Below are 26334 nucleotides of genomic sequence, written 5' to 3' on the forward strand. Positions count from 1 at the left end.
AATGGACAGGTGGAGAAGGAGAATGGCACGGTGTGGAAAGCCACACTCTTAGCCCTCAGGTCAAAGGGACTGCCGGTCTCCCGCTGGCAGGAGGTCCTTCCCGAGGCACTGACAGTTAACCCAGTTACAACATATATATGGTTTACCTCAGATATAATAGGCAGATTGTGCTCACACAGAACCAGTGTTTTTATAAAGAGTCAGTGGTGAAATCTACCCCACTGAAGATAGGGCCAGGGGAGAGGGGGTGGAAGTGAACGGGTGATGGGTGTTGGAATCAATGGCCTTTAATACGATCCTGTCTAATACCGCAAAGGAGAGCAGCAAGTCTAAGCATTTTGAGGGTTTCTGAAACAAGCAGCAAAGGATGATCAAACTCCTAAATAAAAGGGGAAAAGAAGTGATGCAGTCATGCAGCTTGTAGAGCTGCAGTCTCACAGTTCCAGAGGTCCACAATGACTCGGGTGTGATGCTGATCTCTGGCTCTGTCAGTGTGAAATGTTCACATTCTCACTGTGTCCTCCAAGTGCTCCTCCTAATCCCAGCTTTATGTGGGTTGGCTGCTAAGTGGTAGAATCTGGGGGCAGGAGAAGAATTAGTGGGTATACAGGGAGAATAAGATGGGGCAGGTGCAGAAAGAGTACAAATAATTATCTGATGGTTGGCCTGGATTTGATGGGCTGAAAAGCCTGTTTCCATGCCAATGATCTCTTGAGAAACTGCACCAGCAGGACATACATAAATGGATTACAGAACTTCAATAAGCAAATTAAATAGAAGAAGAATGATGATAAGAATATTTCTCCCAGTGGCTGGGTCAGGAAAAGCTGTGGTGGGGGGAAAAAATGAAAAGAGGTATTAAAAAAGTATTTTGTGTCTTCACAGTAGAGAACAGTAGACAAATAAACATGAATAACGTAAAGTAAATTAGTAAATAAGAGGTAATGGAGCCATCAATGGGTCTGAAAACTACCAGTTCTCTGGGCTTCATGGCCTATATCCTAAAAATGGAGGTTGCAGAAATAGGGTGACTACTTTGATTGTGATTTCTTCAAATTCCCAACACTCCACGAATGTCCTGCTGGGTTACAAAATAGCAAATGTAACATTGCCATTCATATGGAGAGAGCGAGAGTGAGAGAGGGAGAGGGAGATGGAGAGGGAGAGGGAGGGGGAGAGAGGGAGAGGGAGGGGAGAGAGGGAGAGGGAGGGGGAGAGAGAGAGGGGGAGAGAGAGGGGAGAGAGAGAGAGGGAGGGGGAGAGAGGGAGAGGGAGGGGGAGAGAGGGAGAGGGAGGGGGAGAGAGAGAGGGGGAGAGAGCGAGGGAGGGGAGGGGGAGAGAGAGAGGGGGGGAGAGAGAGAGGGAGATGGAGAGGGAGAGGGAGGGGGAGAGAGGGAGAGGGAGGGGGAGAGGGGGGGAGAGAGAGAGGGAGGGGGAGGGGAGAGAGAGATGGGGAGAGAGAGAGAGGGGGAGGGGGAGAGAGAGAGGGAGGGAGGGGGAGAGAGAGAGGGAGGGAGGGGGAGAGAGAGAGAGAGAGAGAGAGAAAGAAAGAAAGAAAGAAAGAAAGAAAGAAAGAAAGAAAGAAAGAAAGAAAGAAAGAAAGAAACCCGGCATCAGTAATCAGAAATCAGTGGAGTTTATTATTATTGAAATGATAATGCTATCTTAGAAATATATTACCTGACAAAGAAGAATCAAATGAAGATTCTACTTGGCAGATTTATCAGGAGATTATTGCTTACATATTAAGAGGGAAGATAAAGCACAAACAACATATTCAGATTCTCAAAAGTTAATGTTCTATGTTGAAGGCTGTTGTATTGGATGGGGATTTATTAAGATGGATTTTAGATAGGTTAAAGTAAAGACATTTAAAAAGTAGAACTTGGTGACCATGCAAAGCTGGGTGGGAAACTATGCAAAGATATAGAAGAACATAGGCAGATGACATGGGTGGAGAATAATAGGGGCAATTGAGTTTCTTTGGTTAATAGGAAAAACAGAAAATCTTGTAAAGTCTTTTAAGTTATTAACTACTAATATTTATCATCATAATCTAGGTGTTTTCAAGCATCACAGGAAGCTGGAATCCAGCAACTCTAAACAATTAAGAAGGCAAATGTACATTCTCTATATAGTAAAGGATTGGAATACCATAGCAGGAAAGTTTTCTGGTATTTGCACAGGGCATTGTAAAGCCTCTACTTGTTCTACTCCCGCTCCTGCAATAACGCCCCCCTCACACCATCAATTTTTCTCTCACACTAGGGAAACTTGCAGTGTTAAACTGTTATCAAGTTTCTGGGATGCAAGAAGAAACTTAAGTACTTGTTTGGGTGGGGGGGGGGGAGAAGATACATGGACCCAGGGGGAACCTTCACGCTCAATATTGATAGCATTGGATGTCAGAGCCCTGAGGCCACTGTGCCCTCGCAAACTACATTAAAAACTTCTCAACTCCTAAATGTCCACAGGCAGCATTAATATGAGAAAGTAGGAATTTAGTGACTAGATTTCAAAATTAATTAAATAATATAATATTTTTATATTAATATTTATTGCTGAACTCTGAAATAGTTAAAAAAGAAATGAGGTAAATGCATTACTCAAAAAACAAATTAATAATTTAGAATTATTAAAAAATGGCTAAGAAACAATAAGGCCAGGGAGAAAGTTTGAACAAAAAGATTGCTGATTCCAAAGGTTGCAATATTCCAACTTACATAATTCTGAAGAATTCCTGTCAGAAGTTCACTGATCGTACTTTCTAGAAGAAATCTACACGTGCATCAATTTTGATATTTGTTATACCATTGCTCTCCAAAGGGCGGCAGCAGCAGGAGCAACATTAGTTGTTAGTGCTCAAACTGGAATCTGGTATTTCCCAACTCTTTCATTTGTTACATGGGAAATCTACACTCGGCATTTAATATCACTTCCTGGAAATATCAAATGTTCAATGGCTACATTTAATTTGGGTGGGTTTATATCCAGCTGAGAACTGGGTGTTAAAAGTTGAATGCCTTGGACAGCATCTGTTCAAAAATCTATTAAATAATGGTACTAGCTGTCTGAAATAGAAAAATGTCATAACTCACCATATAAAAATAAGCTCTACACTGTGTTAGCTCCAAAGTTACAGTTACATGGAGCAAGGGACAGTTCCTTTCTCTGTTGTCAAAATCACATATCAACTTATCAAGCACAACTTTATAATTTTGTTTCAGTGCAAACCTTTTTATTTTGCCGTTACTGTATTTAGTTTGTGTTTAACTAGGATCTATTAATGTTCAAAACAAAATCTGTCATTGGTTACTGCAGAGCATCTTTAACAAGAAACGACAGGTGGGCCTGCAAACAAGGACACCCGGATGAAGGGCCAAATTTTTTCTCGATCAATGTTGATTAAAGTGCTGTGTATTTCTGTCATTTTCTGCTTTTTTTTTCTGTATGCTCAGCCTTTCCTTTCCAGTAAACCAAAATATTACGTTTTCCACTTAAGCTATTAGTTCTACAAAAGCTCCATGAGACTAATCACTATTGACTAATAGATTTGTTAGCAGAAATTATACTCTTTGTTAGTCTACTGGTGAAGTTCTTAAGGTGGATGTTCTTTCGTCCAGAAAAATCTTCACCAGTAGCCTTTAAGTGTTCAGATTTATCCTTACCTGATAACTTTCATTCCTGTCAAATGCTAAGTTTCTCTAGAAGATTGGATTTATTTTCACATTGATTTTGCTTACTTTTACATCAATGGGATAACTATACGTTGACAGAATTCATCAAGATGCAGGGAAGTTAAGATGATAAGTGTCATTTATCATTGAGCTATTCTTTTGTTCAGTCCCTCAGAAGACCCTCATTGGTGGAATTTGTTTTGTAATTTAAATCATGTCAGTATTGATGTATTTGATTAAATTGTGCATGTGGCATCGTAAAGTTGGAATACATAATTATCAAATTACCATATTATATGTCTATTAGTTGCATATTTTCTCTAAAGTTGAAATCAATTTTAGAGCCTTTTTGTAACAACACTTGAGGGATTCAGTGGAAGTCCTGGGAGGTCCATGTAATATGAAATGGTCCTCCATGATGTTTTTGAATACATCAAGATAAGAGATGTTACAATCAAGGCTTGAGGTATTTGCTTTGAATGTAGCTGCCCTCTGCTACTGGTTGAAGCCAATGATTAGACTAGCAAGGTTGCCTCACAAAAACCACTGCAATTTCTGTGGGGGACAGTACCCTCCGATATTTATGTGGGATTTTCGGTGGCTGTGGTGGGGAGAGGTGGGTAGAGTGATAGCCATATCTCCCCTCCCCTATTTTGGGAGTGTCATTTCAACTCCCGCATGGTCTCTTTGCTGATGCAGAGGTTCAGGCTGCAAGAGGTCAACAGCTGCACTTCAGAAATGCTCATTGGCAAATAAATTGGAGTGGTGAGTAGATTTTGAGAAAATCCACAGCCTGATAAAAGTATAAGGATGACTAAAACTCTCCACTAGGTTTGAGGGGAGAATTCAGCTGGACCTTTCTCAGTCAAGGAAAGCCTATCAGCTTGGGCCTCTAGTGGTCAGATTTCCTTGCTCAGTCACTTGTTAGATCAACCTACGTATACTAAAAATTGATTAGCTCGTAACCTTCCTGCCTTCTTGAAAGAACAAATTAAATTTCAACACCGTGCAAAGCAGGTGGGTGAACCACTTATCTGATTGTAACTAGCAGCCTTCTGCCAGCAAGTTAAGTCTTAAAATCATACCTTAGAACTTTTTTAGTGAATTCCTGCAATGAAAAACAATTTTACCAATCTAATTTTCACCTGGTGTTACAAAATGAAAGATGAATGGTTGAATATCTAGATATCATCTCAAAGGCATACAGGCTGATCAACAAAATGATCAGGGATTAAGGACTGATGAATCCTTACTTTTATTGCAAGACAAGAGATTGGTGATAATGTTAAACAGGTGATTATATGCTAATTGCTTTCAGTACAAACATACAACCACACAACATAAAAATGGTGCTTAGAATGAAGACCAACAAAAAATGAATTGAATGTGCAGCCTCACCATCCATTCCATTTCACCCTTTCAGTGTGCAAGCAAGTTTTAAATTGGATACCTTCAAGTTTAGTTGATCCCTAGTTTGACCATATACTAGCATACCAAGAGTTAATTTCAAAAATAAAAAGATAAAACAAACCTTTAAAATCTGTACTGATAAATTACAAAAAGAGCAACATATTAAAGTCAAACTTTTGCTTGCACATTTGATAGCAGCAGCTAAACAGTCACAAACATGGAAAACTGATTGCTTCTCAAACTATAATTCTAAATGTATCAATACTGTTGCAGCCACATGGCTATTAGAATATTACTTTAGGGGATATTCATCTACACATGAAGTCTTCTTTAAATAACAATGAGAAAACTGGCAATAAGTGTGTCTCAGACTCCACTTTATTAGCAATATTTGTAAGCTATATCGGTAATTGGTTTGTAAAGTTTTAGCTAAAGGATGGAAACTTGTAGAGGATTAAGATTCATATTGAAAACTTCTCCAAATGAAGAATATGCTAACTGTCAACATATTGAAATAGACAAAGCTAGGCATTGTAGTTATAAAATGTTCTCCCACTGAAATTGCTGAGACATTACTCAATGGTGTTCAAAGAGCATTCACACATGAAATCCTTTCTCCTGTATGTGGAACATGTGCTGTCTTAAAGTCTGTATACTGCTCACTATTCGCCTCTGATGTCCTATTAATGTGACACCAATTCTTCTCACGTCGCTGGAATAAAACAGAGTAAAGCTGCTGAGATCTGCCGATATGCTAGAGATTGGAAATTTACAGTACAATAGCTTATTGCCAACCAGGACCAGGAAAGCAGACAATTCAACCTTCTGGTCTGAGAAGGAAACAACTGACAGCTGAGGAAAATGGAAATGAGCGTAAACGTTTTTCATACACGACAGCCTGGAATAAAGGCAGCATGTAATAGAGATTAAAAAAACAAGAGTGACACTGTAATTATTACCTTTCTTTGATCCAGCATGTACTATCAACAAAGGTTACAGCACACAAGGTCAACATTTAGTTGCGTCCATGTTAAAAATTGATGATTGGTTCATCATTTCAGAGGATCTGTCCTGGGTCCAACATGTTAATGCCATTACAAAGAAAGCCTTTACTTAGAATCTTGTGGAGATTTGGCATGGCATCTAAAACTTTGACAAACTTCTATAGATGCATGGTAGAAGGTATATTGACTGGTTGCATCATGGCTAGGTATGGAAGCACTAATGCCCTCGAATGAAAAATCCACAATAAGTATTAGATACGGTCCAGTCTATCATGGGTAAAGCCCTCCCCACCATTAAGCACACCTACACGGAACACTGTTGCAGGAAAGCACCATCTATTATCAAGGACCTCTACCATCCAGGCCAAGCTCTCTTATCACTGCTGCCATCAGGAAGAAGGTACAGGAGCATCAGGCCGCACATGACTAGGTTCAGGAATTAGTCCTCAACCATCAGGCTCTTGAACTAAAGGGGATAACTTCACTCAACTTCACTCACCCCATCACTGAGCTGTTTCCACAACCTGTGGACTCACTTTCAAGGACTCTTCATCTAATGTTCTCAATAATTAGTGTTCATTTATTATTATTGTTATTATTTTCTTTTGTATTTGCACAGTTTGCTGTCTTTTGCACACTGGCTATTTGTCTGTCCTGTTGGGTGTGGTCTTTCATTGATTCTATTATGTTTCTTGGATTTACTATGTCCACAAGAAAACAGATCTCAGGGTTCTAAATGGTGACATACAGTGCCTAGAAAAAGTATTCACCCCCTTCCCCAGAAGTTTTCATGTTTTATTGTTTTACAACATTGAATCACAGTGGATTTAATATGGCTCTTCTGGCACTAATCAACAGAAAAAGACTTTCTCATGTAGGTGAAAACAGATCTATACAAAGTGATCTAAATTAATTACAAATATATAACACAAAATAATTGATTGCATAAGTATTCACTTCCTTCAAGTCAGTATTTAGTAGGTGCACCTTTGACAGCAATTACAGCCTTGAGTCTGCGTGGATAGGTCTCTATCAGCTTTGCACATCTGGACACTGCAACTTTTCCCCATTATTCTTCTTTACAAAACTGCTCAAGCTCTGCCAGATTGCATGGGGATCATGACTGAATAGCCTTTTTCAAGTCCAGCCACAAATTCTCAATTGGATTTTGATTATGTGCAGTGTTTGGCTTATGCCAAACATAGTGTTTAGACTGATGGCCTAAAAGCTCAATTTTGGTTTCATCAGACCATAGAACCTTCTTCCAGCTGACTTCAGAGTCTCCCATATGCCTTCTGGAAAACTTCAGCTGAGAATTCATGTGGTTTTTTATCAACCATTGTCGTATGCGCAGTCTCTCCCATCTCGGTCACTGAAGCTTGTAACTCCTCCAGAGTTGTCATAGGTCTCTTGGTGACCTCCCACACTAGTCCCCTTCTTGTACGGTCACTCAGTTTTTGAGGACGGCCTGCTCTAGGTAGATTTACAGCTGTGCCATATTCTTTCCATTTCTTGATGATTGACTTAACTGTGCTCTGTGATATTCAGTGACTTGGAAATTTTCTTGTATCCATCTCCTGACTTTTGCTTTTCAATAACCTTTTCACAGAGTTGCTTGGAGTGTTCCTTTGACTTCATAATGTAGTTTTTGCCAGGGTACTGACTCACCAACTGTTGAACCTTCCAAATACAGGTGTATTTTCACTACAATCAGTTAAAATACCTTGACTGCACACAGGTATCCAAAAACAGTTCTCCATTTAACTAATTATGTGACTTCTAAAACCAATTTGCTGCTCCAGTGATGATATGGTGTGTCCTATTAAATGGGTGTGAATAATTATGCAATCAATTATCTTGTGTTTTATATTTGTAATTCACTTAGATCACTTTGTACAGATCTGTTTTCACTTTGACACAAAAGAGTCTTTCCTGTTGATCAGTGTCAAAAAGCCAAATTAAATCCATTGTGATTCAATGCTGTAAAACAATAAAACATGAAAACTTCCGGGGGGGGGGGGGGTGAATACTTACAGGCACTGTATATGTACTTTGATAGTAAGTTTACTCTGAACATTGAAAAAAATTGCATTTTGAGAATGCTCTGATCTGTCCAAACTTAAGTCTGCTTTAGAGTTCAGAATCAGAATCAGGTTTATTATCACCAGCACATGTCGTGAAATTTGCCTGGCATTTTAATCTAATCCTCTATTAAGAATAAGTACAAGTATTTAAAGATGTTTTGGCATTTGAACAAATGAAAATTATAAGCACTCGTGGAAGGGGAAAAGTATGGATGTGAAGTTGAAACGGTAAATAATACGGGAATTATTGTACATTCTTCTGTATGGAGCATGGAAAATTCAGACATAATGTCCCATATTAGTTTATGAGCTACTTTAAGAAAAAACAGATTCACTGATGATTCTTCATTTCCATAAGTATTCCTCCAAGATTTTTTACCTAAGTTTTTGGGAACAGTGGAGAAGAAACCCAGGTGAATCTTTGATTTCTAGTTATTCATTTTAAGGTTTCCACAATGTCAAATATTGATATGTTAATAAATATGAATTCAAAACAGACTCCCAGATGTTATATCTGGCAAATGACAAAAATGAATTGGAAGATTATAGATCTGTACCTACCATCTGAGGGGTTAACGATGTAATGGCTAGTACTTATTAGGTTGAGATTTGTCACACAATAAAAGTGAATAGCTTAATATTTCACTTACTCAATACTCATCCTTGTGACAGAATCCAAAGTGGTGATGCCTGCAGCCATAAAATTGTTCTTGTATTGATCCATCTTGATTGAGTCCAGCCAATCATTCACTGAGACAAAGAAAGAGAATTCTGGGAGTTCACCCGGTGATTCTGGTAACCTGCATGAAAGCAAACAGAAGACCTCATCTCTATTCTTTTTTTCCCAACAAATGCACTGGTATTATTTTGTCATCTCCAAAGATATTGCATTTTGTTTCATTTGACAAGAATTCAATTGAGTCTAACACAGGGGAGCATCAACAAAATAGATTTGAGTATCTGTAATATGCATTTGTTTCACTGCCTCAGTTCACCACCTGAACAAAAAAAGGATTTTATTTTCTTAGGTCTGCCATTAGTTAATGCTTAGCGAGTAATATTTGTGAATAAACCCAAATTATGCAATGCTCTTCAATATTTAAACAGTTTAGCTTGGGTAAATCTGTCCTGAGCTTCCCACAGGGTTTACGTATTCTTTCTGGGCTACAGTGCCCAGAGATGAATGTATTTCTCCAGATGAGACTTAACTGTATTTGCACACAGCTGTGCAGAAAACCTTAGCCCCTTCATATTCAAGATATTATATAAAATCCAAAAGTAAATCAGTGTTTTGTAATTTTTTAAAAACTAGCTCACTACTTCATAGTGCTTTCAGCATTTGGACATCTAAATTTCTCTGCTCGCCTACAGTTCCTACGTTCTTGTAACCAATAGTGAACTGGTTTATTAAAAGTAATGCACACAAAATGCTAGACGAACTCAGTAAGTCAGCTAGCATCTATGGAGGGCAAGCTAGCAGTTGAAGTTTCAGGCCAAGACACTGGTTCACAGAATTATTTTCCTATCAAAGTTATAATTAAGTGTACACTTAAAACACAGCTTTTAGGAAACTCATCAAAGTATTGAGTACAGGAGTTGGGATGTTATGTTGAAGTTGTATAAGGTGTTGGCGAAGCCGAATTTGGAGATTGTGCGCAGTTCTGGTCACCTCCTACAGGAATAATATCAATAACACTTAAAGAGTGCAGAGAAAATTTACAAGATTGTTGCCTGTGTTATAGGGAAAGGTTAAACAGGTTAGCATTTTATTCTCTAGAGTGTCGGAGAATTAGGGGAGATTTGATAGAGGCATACAAAATTATGAAGAGTATAGGTAGGGTAAATGCAAACAGGCTTTTTCCACTGAGGTTGGGTGAGACTGGAATTAGAGGTCATGAGTTAAGGGTGAAAGGCGAACTGTTTAAGGGTAACATAAGGGAGAACTTCTTCACCAAGAGGGTGGCAAGAATGTGGAATGAGCTACCAGTGGAAGTGGTGGATTTGGGTTTGATTTCAACACTTAAAGAGGTATTTGGATAGGTACATGTATAAGAGGGGTATGGAGGGCTATGGTCCAGGTGCAGGTTGATGGGACTAGACAGATTGATAGTTTGGCATGGATTTGGTGGGTCAAAGGGCTTGTTTCTGTGCTGTAGTGTTCTATGACTCTATAAAGAAGGAAACAAGAGTATCGGAGTTTAATACTGCCATGCTTGTCATATTTTAGGCATTACCGTCTGCTTACTCTACTTGTTCTATGTTTTTGATATTTTCTTTCTTCATTTAATTTCCAGAAAATAATTAAATTGACTCCTTAATAAATGGCGATGGAGCTTGGTTCCAAGACAAAACTTTGAAGAATGCTCTTAGCCTTCTGACTTCCAATGCAAACCATGTGAACATGTTCTGCCCAAAAAGAATAAACACACTGAAATGTTTGGGATACAAAAACTGGACAGAAAACGTCTCTGATTAGGAACAAACAGTCGGCTGAAGGAAATCAGAGGGTTGAGCAGCATCCATGGGAGGAAGGAAATTTTTAATGTTTTGGGTTAAAACCTGGCATCAGGTCTGAGAGAGGAAAGATGAAATGGCCAAAATAGAGGCGAGAAGGAGACTGGCAAGAAAGGATTCCTAGGCGAGTGATGGACTGAGGAGGGGTGTAAGATGACAGACAGGTTGTGCCGGGTAGGAGAGGTGGATGGCGGTGTTGTTGGAAGACTGCGGCAGATGAATGACAGACAGAGGCAGAGAAAGAGAGAGAGAAAAAAGAAAAAAAATGACAGATGGAACGAAGTGTCAGAGGAGAGTCTGCTGATGGGAGGCAGCTGCTGGAGGGAGATAAGCAGGAACACAAAGTGCTACCAGAGCTGGATTCAGATAAGTAAGGAGGTGAGAATGGAAACCATTCAAGAAGACGAGAGAGGTCACTTTAACAAGGTCCATTTGGAATCAGCTTTAACAGCATTTGAGTGGTTGATAGGCGCAATATCCAAAGCATAAAAATCTGTCAGGTGGTCCGCAATCTAACAATTACACTGTAAAATTGACAGACAGTGAGGAGCAGTTGCTGCTGTTTCTAATTGAAGACCTTGGTTCACATGAATATTCTTTCCAGGAATAAAACAACAAAAATTGGCAATAGAAAAGGTATTCAGTGAGACATTCTGAATTTTGGAAATGGAATGCTTGCTAATCTGCTGCATATGCCAGTCTTCTCACCCTAGGAAGGAATACATATCTGAAACAAATCTTTCTTTATCTAGCAGCACTAATGATGTGCAAATAAAGCAAATAGTTATGCAAATTCTCAATATCTTTCTAAGTAATTTTCAATGAATGCCTCATTGTTGATTTTGTTTATGTATTTTAAATTTATGAGATTTGTGATATGATTCAACTTCGTGCTTTATTTTATATAAGATTACTGATATAAATTTAGCAGGTGATTAATAACAGTTGGTCCAAAATATAATTTCATTACAATTAATAAACACATAGGGCTCCCAAGAAAATAGAGTAATTGAAAAAAATTGTATTTTTGCAGACTTTTCCCCAGCAGTGGTAAAAAGTTGCCTTGCACGTTAAAATTTATTTACTACACAAAGTTTTATTATACATTGGTAAAGATACTTCCACTGAGCTTAAAAGCAAAAAAAAGTACCGAAATACCATTTGACATAAATAAGATTCTAGACCATAGGATTCAAGAGGCTGCGAGTTCTCTCACTAATTTGTGGTGAGGAGAGATGAATATACCAAAATCTAGTGACTGACCAGTGGTGACAGGGAGGATATAGGGCTAGTGGAAGAGACAGGGGTTAGGCAAAACAACAGCTTGACAGGTTTTAAAGATTAGCATGATTAATACAAAATGGGGTATTTTTAGACAAAAATAGAACTGAGAAGACAAAACTCTAGAGTTTGATATATCTGATGCAATTGTAGACATCACTCCCATCCATTGTTTCCATTTCGGCAGCACAATTTCATTTTCATAAATTGAGTATTTCAGACGAAATTATACAATGATCCGCCGTTTACTGTGGTGAGGCTTCTTATAGCACGCAGATGAAAAACACTGCAGATACTCAAATCTGGAGCAAAAAATGAGCTGCTAGAGAACTCAGCAGATCAGGCAGCATCTGTCATCTCAGGTCGTGACCCTTCATCTGCGGGAGAAAATGGATAGTTTAGGTCCTCCACAGATCAGCTGGCAAGGGTACTTGCATACATTTTTGTTCTCTTCCTACTTCAATCTCAGGTTCTCATTTGCTTTAAAAAGACCACTATTGTCCTGTACCTAAGACAAAAAAAATCCTTTGCAACTTCCACCACCTCCAAAGGAATCCGACCACTAAACATATCTTTACTTCCCCTCCCCTCTGCTCAGTGACTCCCTCAGTGATTCCTTTGACCAATCGTCCCTCCCCATTAATCTTCCTCCTGGCACTTATCCCAGCAAGTGCCCTAAATGCTACACTGCTCATTCACCTCCCTTCAGGGCCCCACACAGTCCTTCCAGGTGAGACAACACCTGACCTGTGAATCTGCTGGGGTCATCTATTGTGTCTGGTGCTCCTGATGCAGCCTCCTCTACATTGGTGAGACTCGTCATAAATTGGGGTACTGCTTCATCGAGCATCTCCACTCCATCTGCCAAATGCGGAACTTCCCGGTGTCCAAACATTTTAATTCCCATTCCCATTCCCATTCTGACATGTTGGTCCATTGCCGTCTCTTTTACCAAGATGAGGCCATCTCAGGGTGGTGGAGCAACAGTTTATATTCCATTTAGGTAGCTTCCAACTTGATGGCATGAATATCAATTTCTCCTTCCAGTTAAAAAAAAATTCTGCTCCCCTCCTTCTTCCTTGCCCCACTCTGGCCTTTTACCTTTTCTTACCTGCCCATCACTTCCCTGGGTTCCCTCCTCCTTCACTTTCTTCTATAGTCAATTCTTCTCTCCTATTAGATCCCTCCTTCTCCAGCCCTTTACCTTTCCCACCCTCCTGGCTTCACTTATCACCTTCTAGCTATCCTCCTTCCCCTCCCCACTTTTTGTTCTGGCATCTTCCCCTTCCTTTTCAGTCCTGAAGAGATGTCTTGGCTCAAAACGTCGACTGTTTATTCATTATCATAGACGCTGCCTGACCTGCAGAGTTAGTTCCTCCAGTATTTTGTGTGTGTTGCTTTGGATTTCCAGCATCTACAGACTTCCTTGTACTTACAAATAAGGTAATGTGCCTTAATGATTACTGCCTGGTAGCTTGGACATTCACAGTCATGAAGTGCTTTGAGAGTCTGGTGAATGGCATACACCAACTCCAGCCTTCCTAACAAAATTGATCCACTGCAATTTGCCTGCCACCAAAACAGCTGATGCCATCTATATTCATCTCTGGAGAATCTAGATAATTGAGTTACCTATGCTAAGTTACTGTTCTTCTTCTTCTTCTTCTTCTGTTTCTGGCTGTTTAGACGCATCTAGGCATATTACAGCCCTCCGCAGGATGTATAATTAATTATAGAACTTCAAGGAACTCAAATTCTCAAATACAACCTAGTCTCACGTATAAACTGAATAATAGACTCTTCAATCAGATGTTGATTCTCTTGATGGCCAAACAGAGATTTAATAGAAAACCAAAATAAATTTAAGCCAGATAGCCTCTTGAACTACATGCTTCTTTCAATTTTGTATCGATTACAGCTCAGCAAAACACGCTGGACTGTCTCTGGACTACCACAGTCACATAATCCAGTAGGATGTTTTCCTATTATCTTTAAATAATAGTTTAACTCACAATGCCCCAACCTAAGTCTTGTAAATTTCACCATATCTCTACGACTTAAAAGGTAACAGTCTGAGACCTTTTTAACCAGTGGGTGACTAGAAAAATAATGCCTGCCCCTTAATTCATTTTTCCAATCCTCCTGCCACTTCTTCTCTATACCTTTCTTAATCCTACTTCTCAATTCTGCTCTGCCTAGGGGAACTCTAATTTCTACTTGCCTGCTCTGTAAGGAAGACTTTGCAATGCCATCCACAATTTCATTTCCCTCCACCCCAGCATGCCCAGGTATCCATGAAAATCTAACTGCACAACCCACCTTCCCTATTCTAAACAGCACCAAGAGGATCTCAGTAACTACGTCAGGACGAGCTTTTGATTTATTCCCTTTTATTGACTCGAAGGCAGCAGCAGAATCTGAACAGATGATAACCCTATGTGGTCAAGAGTCTTCTATCCACCATAAGGCCCAGAAAATTGCTAAGAATTCTGTTGCAAAGACAGAAACACCATCTGAAACCCAGTGACCAATCTTAACTCCAAGTTGAGACACATACATCCCAAATCCTGCCCTACTGCTCTCTGGGTCCACTGAGCCATCAGTAAAAATCTTCAAATAAGATGGAGTAAAGGAAATTACAGTGGCATGAGAGAGGAACTGGCCAAAGTTGACTGGAAAAGGACACTGACGGGAATGACAGCAGAGCAGCAGTGGCTGGAGTTTATGCGAGAAGTGAGGAAGGTGCAAGACAGGTATATTCCAAAAAAGAAGAAATTTTCGAGTGGAAAAAGGATGCAACCGTGGTTGACAAGAGAAGTCAAAGCCAAAGTTAAAGCAAAGGAGAGGGCATACTAGGAAGCAAAAATTAGTGGGAAGACAGAGGATTGGGAAGTTTTTAAAACCTTACAAAAGGAAACCAAGAAGGTCATTAAGAGGGAAAACATTAACTATGAAAGGAAGCTAATAAATAATATCAAAGAGGATACTAAAAGCTTTTTCAAGTATATAAAGAGTAAAAGACAGGTGACAGTAGATATAGGACCGATAGAAAATGATGCTGGAGAAATTCTAATGGGAGATAAAGAGATGGCAGAGGAACTGAACGAGTATTTTGCATCAGTCAAAAAGGGACGGGTGGCAAGCAAATTTGGTCAACTATGTCTTCCTCAGTCAGTTTCAATTTCACAGCCCAGTTATTAACCAAATCTAAAAATGGGTATCTTTTAATTTTACTTTGGCGCTCCGACTTCCCTTGCAAAAGACACTGTGGACAGCTGTGATTGAATCCATTTAGGTTTACCCAATACGGCAGGCCCAACTGAATTCGTCTTAAATGTAGGGGCACTTCTCCCATCTCCACACATAATGCCGGGACTGATGTTGTTCTAAAAGCTCCACAACAGAGTCTAAGTGCTTTGGACTGCACAGTGTCTAGTTTTCCAAGCACTGCTGTAGCAGAGTAACCATAAGCAATACAACCATAATCTATAACTGATTTAATCATAGCTAGATATATTAAGTACATAGTTTCCCGCCCTTCTCCCCAGTCGCATCCAGTAATACTTCTCATAACATTTAAAACTTTCTCACACTTTCCAATTGTTTTATCTATATGAACCCTCCAAGTAAGTCTTTCATCAAACCAGACACCTAAAAACTTGAATACCTTGATTTTTTCTACTGGACAATCATATAGACTTAATTCACAATCAGGAATCTTTCTTCTCAAGCCAAAAATCGTATATTTGGACTTAGAAGCAGAAATCCTGGAACTCCATTTATTAGCCCAGTTTTCAACTGATCTTAAAGCCTTTTGTACCTGCCTTAATATATACTTGGTGTTTCTTCCTCTTTTCCAGATTGCACCATCGTCTGCAAACAATGATTTGCGAAATCCTGTCCCTACCTGATCAAAGATATCATTTATCATGACATTAAAAAGAACTGGACTAATGACACTTCCTTGAGGTGTACCATTACCTGTTTTAACTAACTTGGAGCTTGTTCCGCCTATTCTTACTTGAATTGTCCTTTCCTTAAGGAAATCTTTGATCCAATTAAACATTCTACCTCTAATTCCCGCATCATAGAGTTTAATTAATAAGCCATCCTTCCGTAGTGAGTCATATGCTCTTTCAATATCTGGAAGTACACGTACCATTACTTCTCTATTTTGAAATGCTTTTTTAATATCATGATCTAAAACGGCAACAGATTCCATTGTTAATCTTCCAGTTCTAAAACCATTTTGATAGGCAGCAAAATGTCCCTTATTTTCCAAGAAATAAGCAAGTCTGTTGGTGACCATTCATTCCATAATTTTACAAAGCACTGACGTTAAAGCTATAGGCCGATACGAACCAGGACTAGACGCGTCCTTACCTGGCTTTAAAACTGGAACTACCACCGCATGCTTCCATTCTACTGGTAATTTTCCTTCTTTCCACACTGAATTAAACAATGCTAGAATTTCTATTAATATAGAGTCATCTAAATGCTTAAGCAATTCATAACACAGTCCATCCCTACCAGGAGAAGTGTTTGAACCTGATTGGACAGCTTCCTGCAATTCCTGAAGGGAGAAAAACAAATTTATGAAGCTATATCATCCAAACTCCTGTCCAATTTCCAACTTTCCTTTAACATAATTTCCTTTCTCAAATCACCTAACTCTCCAGAATTGTGTAATGCTTGGAACACCTCTACAAACATATCAGCCTTTTCCTTATTGGTTACAGCTTCAATATCTCCTTCCAGCAAAGCTAGGACAGATGGTTTCCTATATATCCCTGACATTCTGTGAATGATCGTCCATAGCTGCTTTATAGGTGTCTTAGGGCTCAGAGTTCCACAAAATCTTCTCCAACTATCCCACTTTGCATTTTTAATTACTCTCTTTGCTACTGCTCTTTCCTTTTTATACTCCATAACATTATCTAATACTGGGTACTTTCTTAATTTCCTGTAAGCTCTAGTTCTGTTTCTTACTGCTATATCACAATTTTTATTCCACCACGAAACTAGTGCTCGAACCTTAAGTACATTCTGTAGCAGAATAGTCAACTGAGCAACTTCATGAATTATAGAACAGAGGGATTCATTCCAATCGTCTATGGACCCCTCGCTATTAATCTCTTCTATTATATTATCAGCTTTCTCCTGGTACTCATCCCAATGGGCCAAAGAAAAATTATACCTAGCAGACCTCTCCTCAACTTCTACTATCAAATTTCTACCAAATTTGCATAATATACCCTACATAATATAGGGTAGTGATCACTTCCTCGTGTGTACCTGTCCATAACATCCCATTCCCCAACCCTAGCTAAGTTTGAGGAAGTGATAGATAAGTCTAAGTGAGTACAAGTATTCTTTACAATATTAAATCTTGTAGGCCTTCCGTTATTTAGCAGTACCATGCTGTATTTAGCTAGAAACTCCTCTACTACCGCTCCATTACTATCTTTACTTTCACTCCCCCACATAGGATTATGGGCTTTGAAATCTCCACCCAGATTACTGGGGATTTTACCTTATTCATAATTTCATCCAAATCTGGTAACATCATATTACCTGGATTATAAAAGTTTATCAGTTATTTGACCACGAGAGCTCCAAAACTCCACAGCCACAAATTCAAGGTTAGACTTAAAATCAAGTCTTCTAAACTGGAGTCCCATTTTTATGAAAGTTGCACACCCTCCACCAGATTTACCTGTTCTGTCAGCTCTCAAACTATCATATCCAGGGATCACAAAATCTAAATGAGGCTTTAACCATGTCTCCTGTATACAGATCAAATCAGGCTTGTCTTTGAAAATTCCAACAAATCTTTTTAATTCTTGACCATTTGCAGATAAACTTCTCGTGTTCCATTGTAATATTAAAAACATCCAAATACTAATTATTGGCCTCTTCATCCACATAAAGCTCCTCCGTACTCTCTGATCCCGACAACTGGGAAGTATTCAGTGATTGTTTGTCTGTCATATACTCGTGTAATTTTTACGGCAAAATCTATTTTATATCAAAGAATCTCTCTGCAGCTCCAACAGCTACTTTTATCATATCTGACCTCCTGGCTGTAGTTTTAGCCCCGACCAGTACATCAACAACAAACGCCACAAAACACTCTTTAGTCATCAACAACATGCCTGAAGGAACCAGAGTTGGAGAACTCAGAATGAACTGACTCCCCATCATTCCAATCTTTTCTTTACTTATCCTTTGCTCTCTATCAACTTTCTTTACTGCTTCAGCATATGATATTTTTTGTTGGATACTAACGTCCTGAATCTGCTTTGCCTTACTAAAATACTCACATCCTCTGAATGCCACTATATGGTCCCCTCCACAGTTACTGCGTTTAGGCACCGCTGTCTTACATGCTTTAATATCATGATCCTCTCCATATTTCATACATCTTCTTTTACCTCCACATGAACCAGCAACATGTCCAAATCTCTGGCAATTATAACAGTGTAAGGGAAGCCTAATGTATTCTCTAACTTGATAAGACATGCACCCAAGCTAGACTCTAGTTGGAAGAATATCACCTGCAAAAACCAGTAGAACAGGAAAATCCCAATTACCACCTTCTCTTGATAATAATCGTTTGGCTTCAATCACTCGACCACCTTTAATATTGTCCAAAATTTCCTTTTCAGTCATGCCAGACCAAATACCATACACTACCCCCTTAACTCCCTTCCTTTCTTTCGGAGTAATACATTCCACTTTCACAACCAATTTTCCCACCATTTTAGCACTGTTATATTGGTCAATGTCTTTGCAACAAATTTTCAGCAATCCATTAGACAAAATCTTGGCCTGGAATCCTTTACCTATTTGGTTCTCTAATGCTGCTGCCACTTTCAAAGGATCAAGGACTCTAAATCTTCCTTCCCCTTCCTTCTGACCTTTAAGTTTATACAGAACTATAAATTCCTCCAATTCACCTATTTTCCTCAATTTGTTGTCCCCCATTACTTCAGGTCTTTCACTTGATGCACCCCTTTTTTGGCTATCCTTACTTCTGGAGTATTCCACAGTCTCCCGCCCTCCTCCTTCAATCTCAACCACCACCCCCCTCCCTTTTGCAGCCATAGGCTACAAACTACCCTTTCCAAACTACTAGGCTCCTCCACGCCAAGTTATTGCTTGTTGACTACAGCTCTTGTCTTTAATACCATAATTCCAAGCAAACTCATCTCCAAACTCCTAGACCTGGGACTCTACATTTCCCTTTGCAATTGGATCCTTGACATTCTGACCAACAGACCACAATCAGTCGGGCCAGGCACCAAAACCTCAGCCTCAATTATTCTAAACACCGGTGCCCCACCAGACTGCAGCCTCTCCCCTACTCTACTCACTATATATTCACAGCTGCAGGGCGCTATTCAGCTTTAACTCCATCTACAAGTTTGCAGATAATTCCACTGTAGCAGTCTGTATCTCAAATAACAAAGAATCAGAGTACAGGAAGGAGATAGATAACCTAGTGGCATGCCATGACAACAATATTCCCTTCAATGTCATCAGTAGAAAAGAGCTGGCCATTGACATTGGAAAGGGGTGCAGTACACACACCTATTTGCATCAGTGGGTCTGAAGTTTGAAAGCTTCAAGTTCTGAAGAGTGAATGTCACCAACAGTCTGTCTTGGTCCAATCGTGTAGCCAAGAAACACCTCCCAGCCTCTGCTTCCTCAGGATGCTAAAGAAATTTGGCATGTCCCATTTGACCCTCACTAATTTTTATCATGTGCATTTTATCCAGATGTAGATGAATCAGAATCAGAATCAAGTTTATTATCACTGGCAGGTGTCGTGAAATTTGTTAACTTTTCCGCAGCAGTTCAATGCAATACATAATATAGAAGAGGAATATAGTGAGAAAAGGGCATGCCTTCGGTGCTGGGGGTCCTTAATAATGGACGGTGCCTTTCTGAGTCACTGCTACTTAAAGATGTTCTGGGTACTTCGTAGACTAGTACCTAAGATGGAGCCCACTAAATTTATGACCCACTGCAGCTTCCTTTGGTCCTGTGCAGTAGCCCCGCCCCCACACTAGACAGTGACGCAGCCTGTCAGAATGCTCTCCATGGTACATCTATAGAAGTTTTTGAGTGTATTTGTTGACATACCAAACCTCTTCAAACTCCTAATGAAGTACAGTCATTGTACTGCCTTCTTCATAGCTGCATCAGTATGTTGGGACCAGGTTAGGTCCTGAGAGATCTCGATATCTAGGAACTTGAAACTGGGATGGTGGGGGGGAGGGTAGGAGGGGTGGTATTACTGGTCAGGGATACTATTACAGCTACAGAAAGGGTGGGTAATGTAGCAGGATCCTCTTTTGAGTCAGTATGGGTGGAAGTCAGGAACAGGAAGGGAGCAGTTACTCTATTGGGAGTATTCTATAGGCCCCCTGGTAGCAGCAGAGATACCGAGGAGCAGATCGGGAGGCAGATTTTGGAAAGGTGCAAAAATAACAGGGTTGGTATCATGGGTGACTTTAACTTCCGTAATATTGATTGGCACCTGATTAGTTCCAAGGGTTTGGACAGGGCAGAGTTTGTTAAGTGTGTCCAGGACGGATTCCTGTCACAGTATGTTGACAGGCCGACTAGGGGGAATGCCATACTAGATCTAGTATTAGGTAACGAACCAGTTCAGGTCACAGATCTCTCAGTGGGTGAGCATCTGGGGGATAGTGACCACCACTCCCTGGCCTTCAGCATTATCATGGAAAAGGATAGAATCAGAGAGGACAGGAAAAATTTTAATGGGGGAAAGGCAAATTATGAGGCTATAAGGCTAGAACTTGCGGGTGTGAATTGGGATGATGTTTTTGCAAGGAAGTGTACTATGGAAATGTGGTCGATGTTTAGGTTTCTCTTGCAGGATGTTAGGGATAAATTTGTCCCGGTAAGGAAGATAAAGAATGGTAGGGTGAAGGAACCATGGGTGACAAGTGAGGTGGAAAATCTAGTCAGGTGGAGAAGGCAGCATACATGAGGTTTAGGAAGCAAGGATCAGATGGGTCTATTGAGGAATATAGGGTAGCAAGAAGGGAGCTTAAGAAGGGGCTGAGGGGAGCAGGAAGGGGGCATGAGAGGACCTTGGCGAGTAGGGTAAAGGAAAACCCCAAGGCATTCTTCAATTATGTGAAGAACAAAAGGAGGACAGGAGTGAAGGCAGGACTGATTAGAGATAAAGGTGGGAAGATGTGCCTGGAGGCTGTGGAAGTGAGCGAGGTCCTCAACGAATACTTCTCTTCGGTATTCATCAATGAGAGGGAACTTGATGACGGTGAGGACAATATGAGTGAGGTTGATGTTCTGGAGCATGTTTATAGATAGATAGATAGATATACTTTATTAATCCTGAGGGAAATTTGGTTTCATTACAGCCGCACCAACCAAGAATAGAGCGTAAATATAGCAATACAAAAAACCCCAACAATCAAACAACAAAATACAAACTATGCCAGATGGAAAATAAGTCCAGGACCAGTCTATTGGCTCAGGGTGTCTGACCCTCCATGGGAGGAGCTGCACGTTCGATGGCCACAGGCAGGAACAACCTCCCGTGCCGCCAAGTATTGTATCACGGTGGAATGTGGCCGAAGTCCAACAGTAAAAAGTTCAATATCCAGTCTGCAAACACATTCCTCGATTGTAATATACCCCGGATTGCACCATCTGTTGTTAGCCAGAACAGTAAGCACCCAACTCCTTTACGCTTACCGCTCTCAATGCACTTCCGGTCAGCCGGAACGGTATTACCCACTGAACTCCTCTTCTCCAAAAGTCTCTGTTGTCTTGACCCGGTCCTCTTTCCTCGACTTTGTGATCCCCCTCTGTGTGTTTTCCTCTGGATTTCAGCAGGGGTGTCCACAGCTCTGTTCGCTAAGCTGGCCGGTCTTTGCTGGTCCGTGGAATATACAATGCAACCTTGATTCTGTCCCGCGTGTCGGGATGTAACCCTTTCCAGCGCTAAAGAAAACCCAAATAAAACTCTCTCTACCAGCATGTTAGAGAGGGTGCAGCTTCGACATGTTACCGTGAGAAAAAAAATACAAAAAATAACATAAATTGAAAAGTAAGAAGAAGAAAGTAAGAATACTAAGGCAGAGGAGGTGTTGGAGTTATTAAAATACATTAGGACAGATAAGTCCCCGAGGCCTGACGGAATATTCCCCCGGCTGCTCCACGATGCGAGGGAAGAGGTTGCTGAGCCTCTGGCTAGGATCTTTATGTCCTCGTTGTCTATGGGAACGGTACCGGAGGATTGGAGGGAAACGAATGTTGTCCCCTTGTTCAAAAAAGGTAGTAGAGATAGTCCGGGTAATTATAGACCAGTAAGCCTTATGTCTGTGGTGGGAAAGCTGTTGGAAAAGATCCTTAGAGGTAGGATCTATGGGCATTTAGAGAATCATGGTCTGATCAAGGACAGTCAGCATGGCTTTGTGAAAGGCAGATCGTGTCTAACAAGCCTGATAGAGCTCTTTGAGGAGGCGAGCAGTCATATAGATGAGGGTAGTGCAGGGGATGTGATCTATATGGATTTTAGTAAGGCATTTGACAAGGTTCCACACGGTAGGCTTATTCAGAAAGTCAGAAGGCATGGGATCCAGGGAAGTATGGCCAGGTGGATTCAGAATTGGCTTGCCTGCAAAAGGCAGAGGGTCGTGGTGGAAGGAGTACATTCGGATTGGAGGGTTGTGACTAGTGGTGTCCCACAAGGATCGGTTCTGGGACCTCTACTTTTCGTGATTTTTATTAGTGACCTGGATGTGGGGGTAGAAGGGTGGTTTGACAAGTTTGCAGACGACACAAAGGTTGGTGGTGTTGTAGATAGTGTAGAGGATTGTTGAAGATTGCAGAGAGACATTGATAGGATGCAGAAGTGGGCTGAGAAGTGGCAGATGGAGTTCAACCCAGAGAAGTGTGAGGTGGTACACTTTGGAAGGACAAACTCCAAGGCAGAGTACAAAGTAAATGGCAGGATACTTGGAAGTGTGGAGGAGCAGAAGGATCTGGGGGTACATGTCCACAGATCCCTGAAAGTTGCCTCACAGGTAGATAGGGTAGTTAAGAAAGAATCCAGAAGAAGAAGAAGAAAATAAGAATAAGGATTACAAGCTCGAAGGAGATAGGTGAAGCCAGATGGGTGGGGAGGGGGGATGAGTAAGAAGCTGTGAGGTGATGGGTAGCCTTCAACCTGATGGCATGACCATGGCCTTCTCTTCTGCCACGATGAGTCTATTCTCAGGTTGGGTGGGGAGGGGGGATGAGTAAGAAGCTGGGAGGGGATAGGTAACCTCCAACCCGATGGCATGACCATGGCCTTCTCTTCTGCCATGATGAGGCTACTCTCAGGTTGGAGGAGCAACAGCTGATATTCCGTCTAGGTAGCCTCAAATCTGATGGCATGAAGATCAATTTCTCCAACTTCCAGTATTTTTTTCTACCTCCTCCTTTGCCCTTCTTCATTTCCACACTCTGGCCCCTCTCTTACCTTTTCTCCTCACCTGCTTATCACCTCGCATTGGTGCCCCTCCTGCTGACCTTTATCCTATGATGCACTCTCCTTTCCTATCAGATGCCTTCTTCTCCGGCCCTCTACTTTCTCCACTTAGCACCTCCCAACTTCTTACTTCATTCCCTCTCCCCCACCCACCTAGCTTCACCTATCAGAGTACAGGAAGGAAATAGATAGCCCAGCCTTCTACTCTTTCCCCTCCCCCTCCCTTCTTATTGTGGCATCTTCCCTCTTCCTTTCCAGTCCTGATGAGGGGTCTTGGCCCAAAATGGTAACTGTTTATTCATTTCCATAGATGCTGCCTGACCTGCTGAGTCCTTCCAGCATGTTATGTGTGAAACTTCTCAGCTTATTAAACTTTAAAAGCCTTCCAGATTTGCCCCTCCTATTGGGCAGAAATTTAAAAAGATGCCTGAAAGCACACACCACCAGGTTCAAGGACAGTTTCTATCATACCGTCACGATAAAATGAACTCTTGACCTTACAATCTACCTCACTTTGGCCATGCAGCCTATAGACTGCCTGCATTGTACTTTTTCTATGACTGTAACACTTTATGCTGCGTTCTATTATTGCTTTTCCTTGCACTAACTCAATGCACTGTTGTAATGAAATGATCCATATGGATAACATGCAAAATGAAGTTTTTCACTGTACCTTGGTACATGTGACAAGAATAAACCTGTTTCGATGAAGGATCTTGACCCAAATTGATGACCATCCATTTCCATCAATTATTAAGGCATCCGGTAGTCTTGCGAGACCATGGATCTGCGCCTGGAAAGTCTTCACTCTCCAGGGCACAGGCCTGGGCAAGGTTGTATGGAAGACCAGTAGTTGCCCATGCTGCAAGTCTCCCCTCTCCACGACACCAATGTTGTCCAAGGGAAGGGCATTAGGACCCATACAGCTTGGCACCAGTGTTGTCGCAAAGTAATGTTTGATTAAGTGCCTTGCTCAAGGACACAACACGTTCCCTCGGCTGGGGCTCAAACTCATGACCTTCAGGTAGCTAGTCCAATGCCTTAACCACTTGGCCACGTACCCATCCATAGATGCTGCATAACCCACTGTGTTCCTCCAGTTGCCTGTTTTTGTATCTTATCACATGTGACAGGCATTGCACTTATTTCCTCAGCCTTCAATAGTAATTATTTTGCCTTGCAAATCACTAGAAGTGCCACTTGATTGCCGAAGAGGAGCCAAAATAAGAATAGAGCATGCTAGAAATACTTACAAACTCTGGTAGCATCTGTGGGAGAAGAAGCATTATTTACTTTTATGGTCCCAAACTCTTCACAGGAATCTTTCTAAGCAATGACTTGCCCACAGATGTTGACTCACCAGCTGAATACTTTCAGCATTTTCTGGTTTTATTTCAGATCTCTGGCAAATGGAGTGTGTTGCTTCTGCCAAAAGTGTGAGCTGATAGGATTTAACACAGTTAATTCCAGGAGGTATGAACCCCTGGCCAAATGAACAGGGCACCCAGGCACTTGCACGAATGATGGTCCCAATATTTCATGCTTTAACCATTCATTCAAAGGATTTTTGCAAAAGAGCATATTGTAGAGAAGAACTGAAGGAAATGCAGTGCTTTGATTAAATCGGGATGTTTTAATTTTTATCTAAAATATTCTTGCAATGTATTTCATTAATGTTAGGAATGTGGCTGCAGAAGACTTATGGTAACTTAGTGTAAAATACTTGGTTAGAAATTAAGCAACACACATCAAAGTTGCTGGTGAACGCAGTAGGCCAGGCAGCACCTCTTCCTAGAGATGCTGCCTGGCCTGCTGCGTTCACCAGCAACTTTGATGTGTGTTGCTTGAATTTCCAGCATCTGCAGAATTCCTGTTGTTTGGTTAGAAATTAAGTCGAGATTGTAAGTGTAGTACAAGGTGCATAATTTTTACATTGCACTTTTAGTACCTGTTGCTAAGCACAAATTTCTTTCTTATTATCTTTGTTGCCATGGTGCCCCTATTAAAGGAGCAAAGAAAAAGCCATACAACACAGCGTGACCTTTTAAACATTTTTTCTTTAAACTAATGTAACTACTTCATTGGAATTCATACATACCTGCACCAATTCCCTACACTGAGTGATTCTACACGAAACATGTTTTCTGTCTCCATCAGCTCCCTCCCATCCCCTCCTCCTCACTTCAGTGAAAGTAAAGCAGTGACGTTAACACATGGTGAAGAAAACAGGGTAAAGCAGCTGTTTAACCTCCCCTCAAAAATGGAGCTTTCACCATAGGCAATTATTTCAGTGGAAATACCAAATCCTTTTTCAGCTGTCTGATAATCAATATTAATTATTTTTATCTCCCAAGGTGAATGAAATGCGGACAACAGTCTGGATTATTATTATTTTGGAAAGTTGGACTCTGGGTTGTTAGCGCACAGAAAGCTTTGCCACAGGGAATAATTGAGGCAGAAAAATTACATCCTTTAAGTGAAAATAGCATTTGAAGCAGATTAAGTAATGGATCTGTAGGAAGAGGGAAAATAACAAGGTCATTTTGGAATTGTGCCACTGAAGAATCTGTGGAGTATTGTATTGACTGAGGTTATTTGTCCAAATCACCTCACTCAATGCTGTGGGTAGGTACAGGTAAATTAACAGCCGAAGTAAGGCATGTTATAAAATACAGCATCCCCGCCACTATACCAACACAAAATCTAAGGGGTAATATTTTTCTCATTTATCACACAGAATTAATTTGTAAACACAGGTGCAAGGAAACAATTTGTGGTTTGTCAATTAAAAGCAAAAACATTGATCTTTCTGCAAGGAGAGATTCTGT

General features: G+C 40.6%; 1 protein-coding gene across 1 annotated transcript in view; it reads right to left on the reverse strand.

The window, feature by feature from the left end:
- Positions 1 to 5442: 5442 nt before the first annotated feature.
- Positions 5443 to 26334, reverse strand: part of epha6 (eph receptor A6) — a 729322-nt gene continuing 708430 nt past the window's right edge. Inside the window, exons 17-18 of the mRNA XM_072260500.1 lie at positions 8826 to 8975; positions 5443 to 5799 (exon numbers count right to left, since the gene is read on the reverse strand). Of these exons, the coding sequence (XP_072116601.1) occupies positions 5685 to 5799; positions 8826 to 8975 (265 nt within the window). The 3' untranslated portion in view covers positions 5443 to 5684. The remainder of the gene's footprint in view (positions 5800 to 8825; positions 8976 to 26334) is intronic.

This window comes from Mobula birostris, chromosome 6 (assembly GCF_030028105.1).
Source record: "Mobula birostris isolate sMobBir1 chromosome 6, sMobBir1.hap1, whole genome shotgun sequence".
Classification (NCBI taxonomy): domain Eukaryota; kingdom Metazoa; phylum Chordata; class Chondrichthyes; order Myliobatiformes; family Myliobatidae; genus Mobula; species Mobula birostris.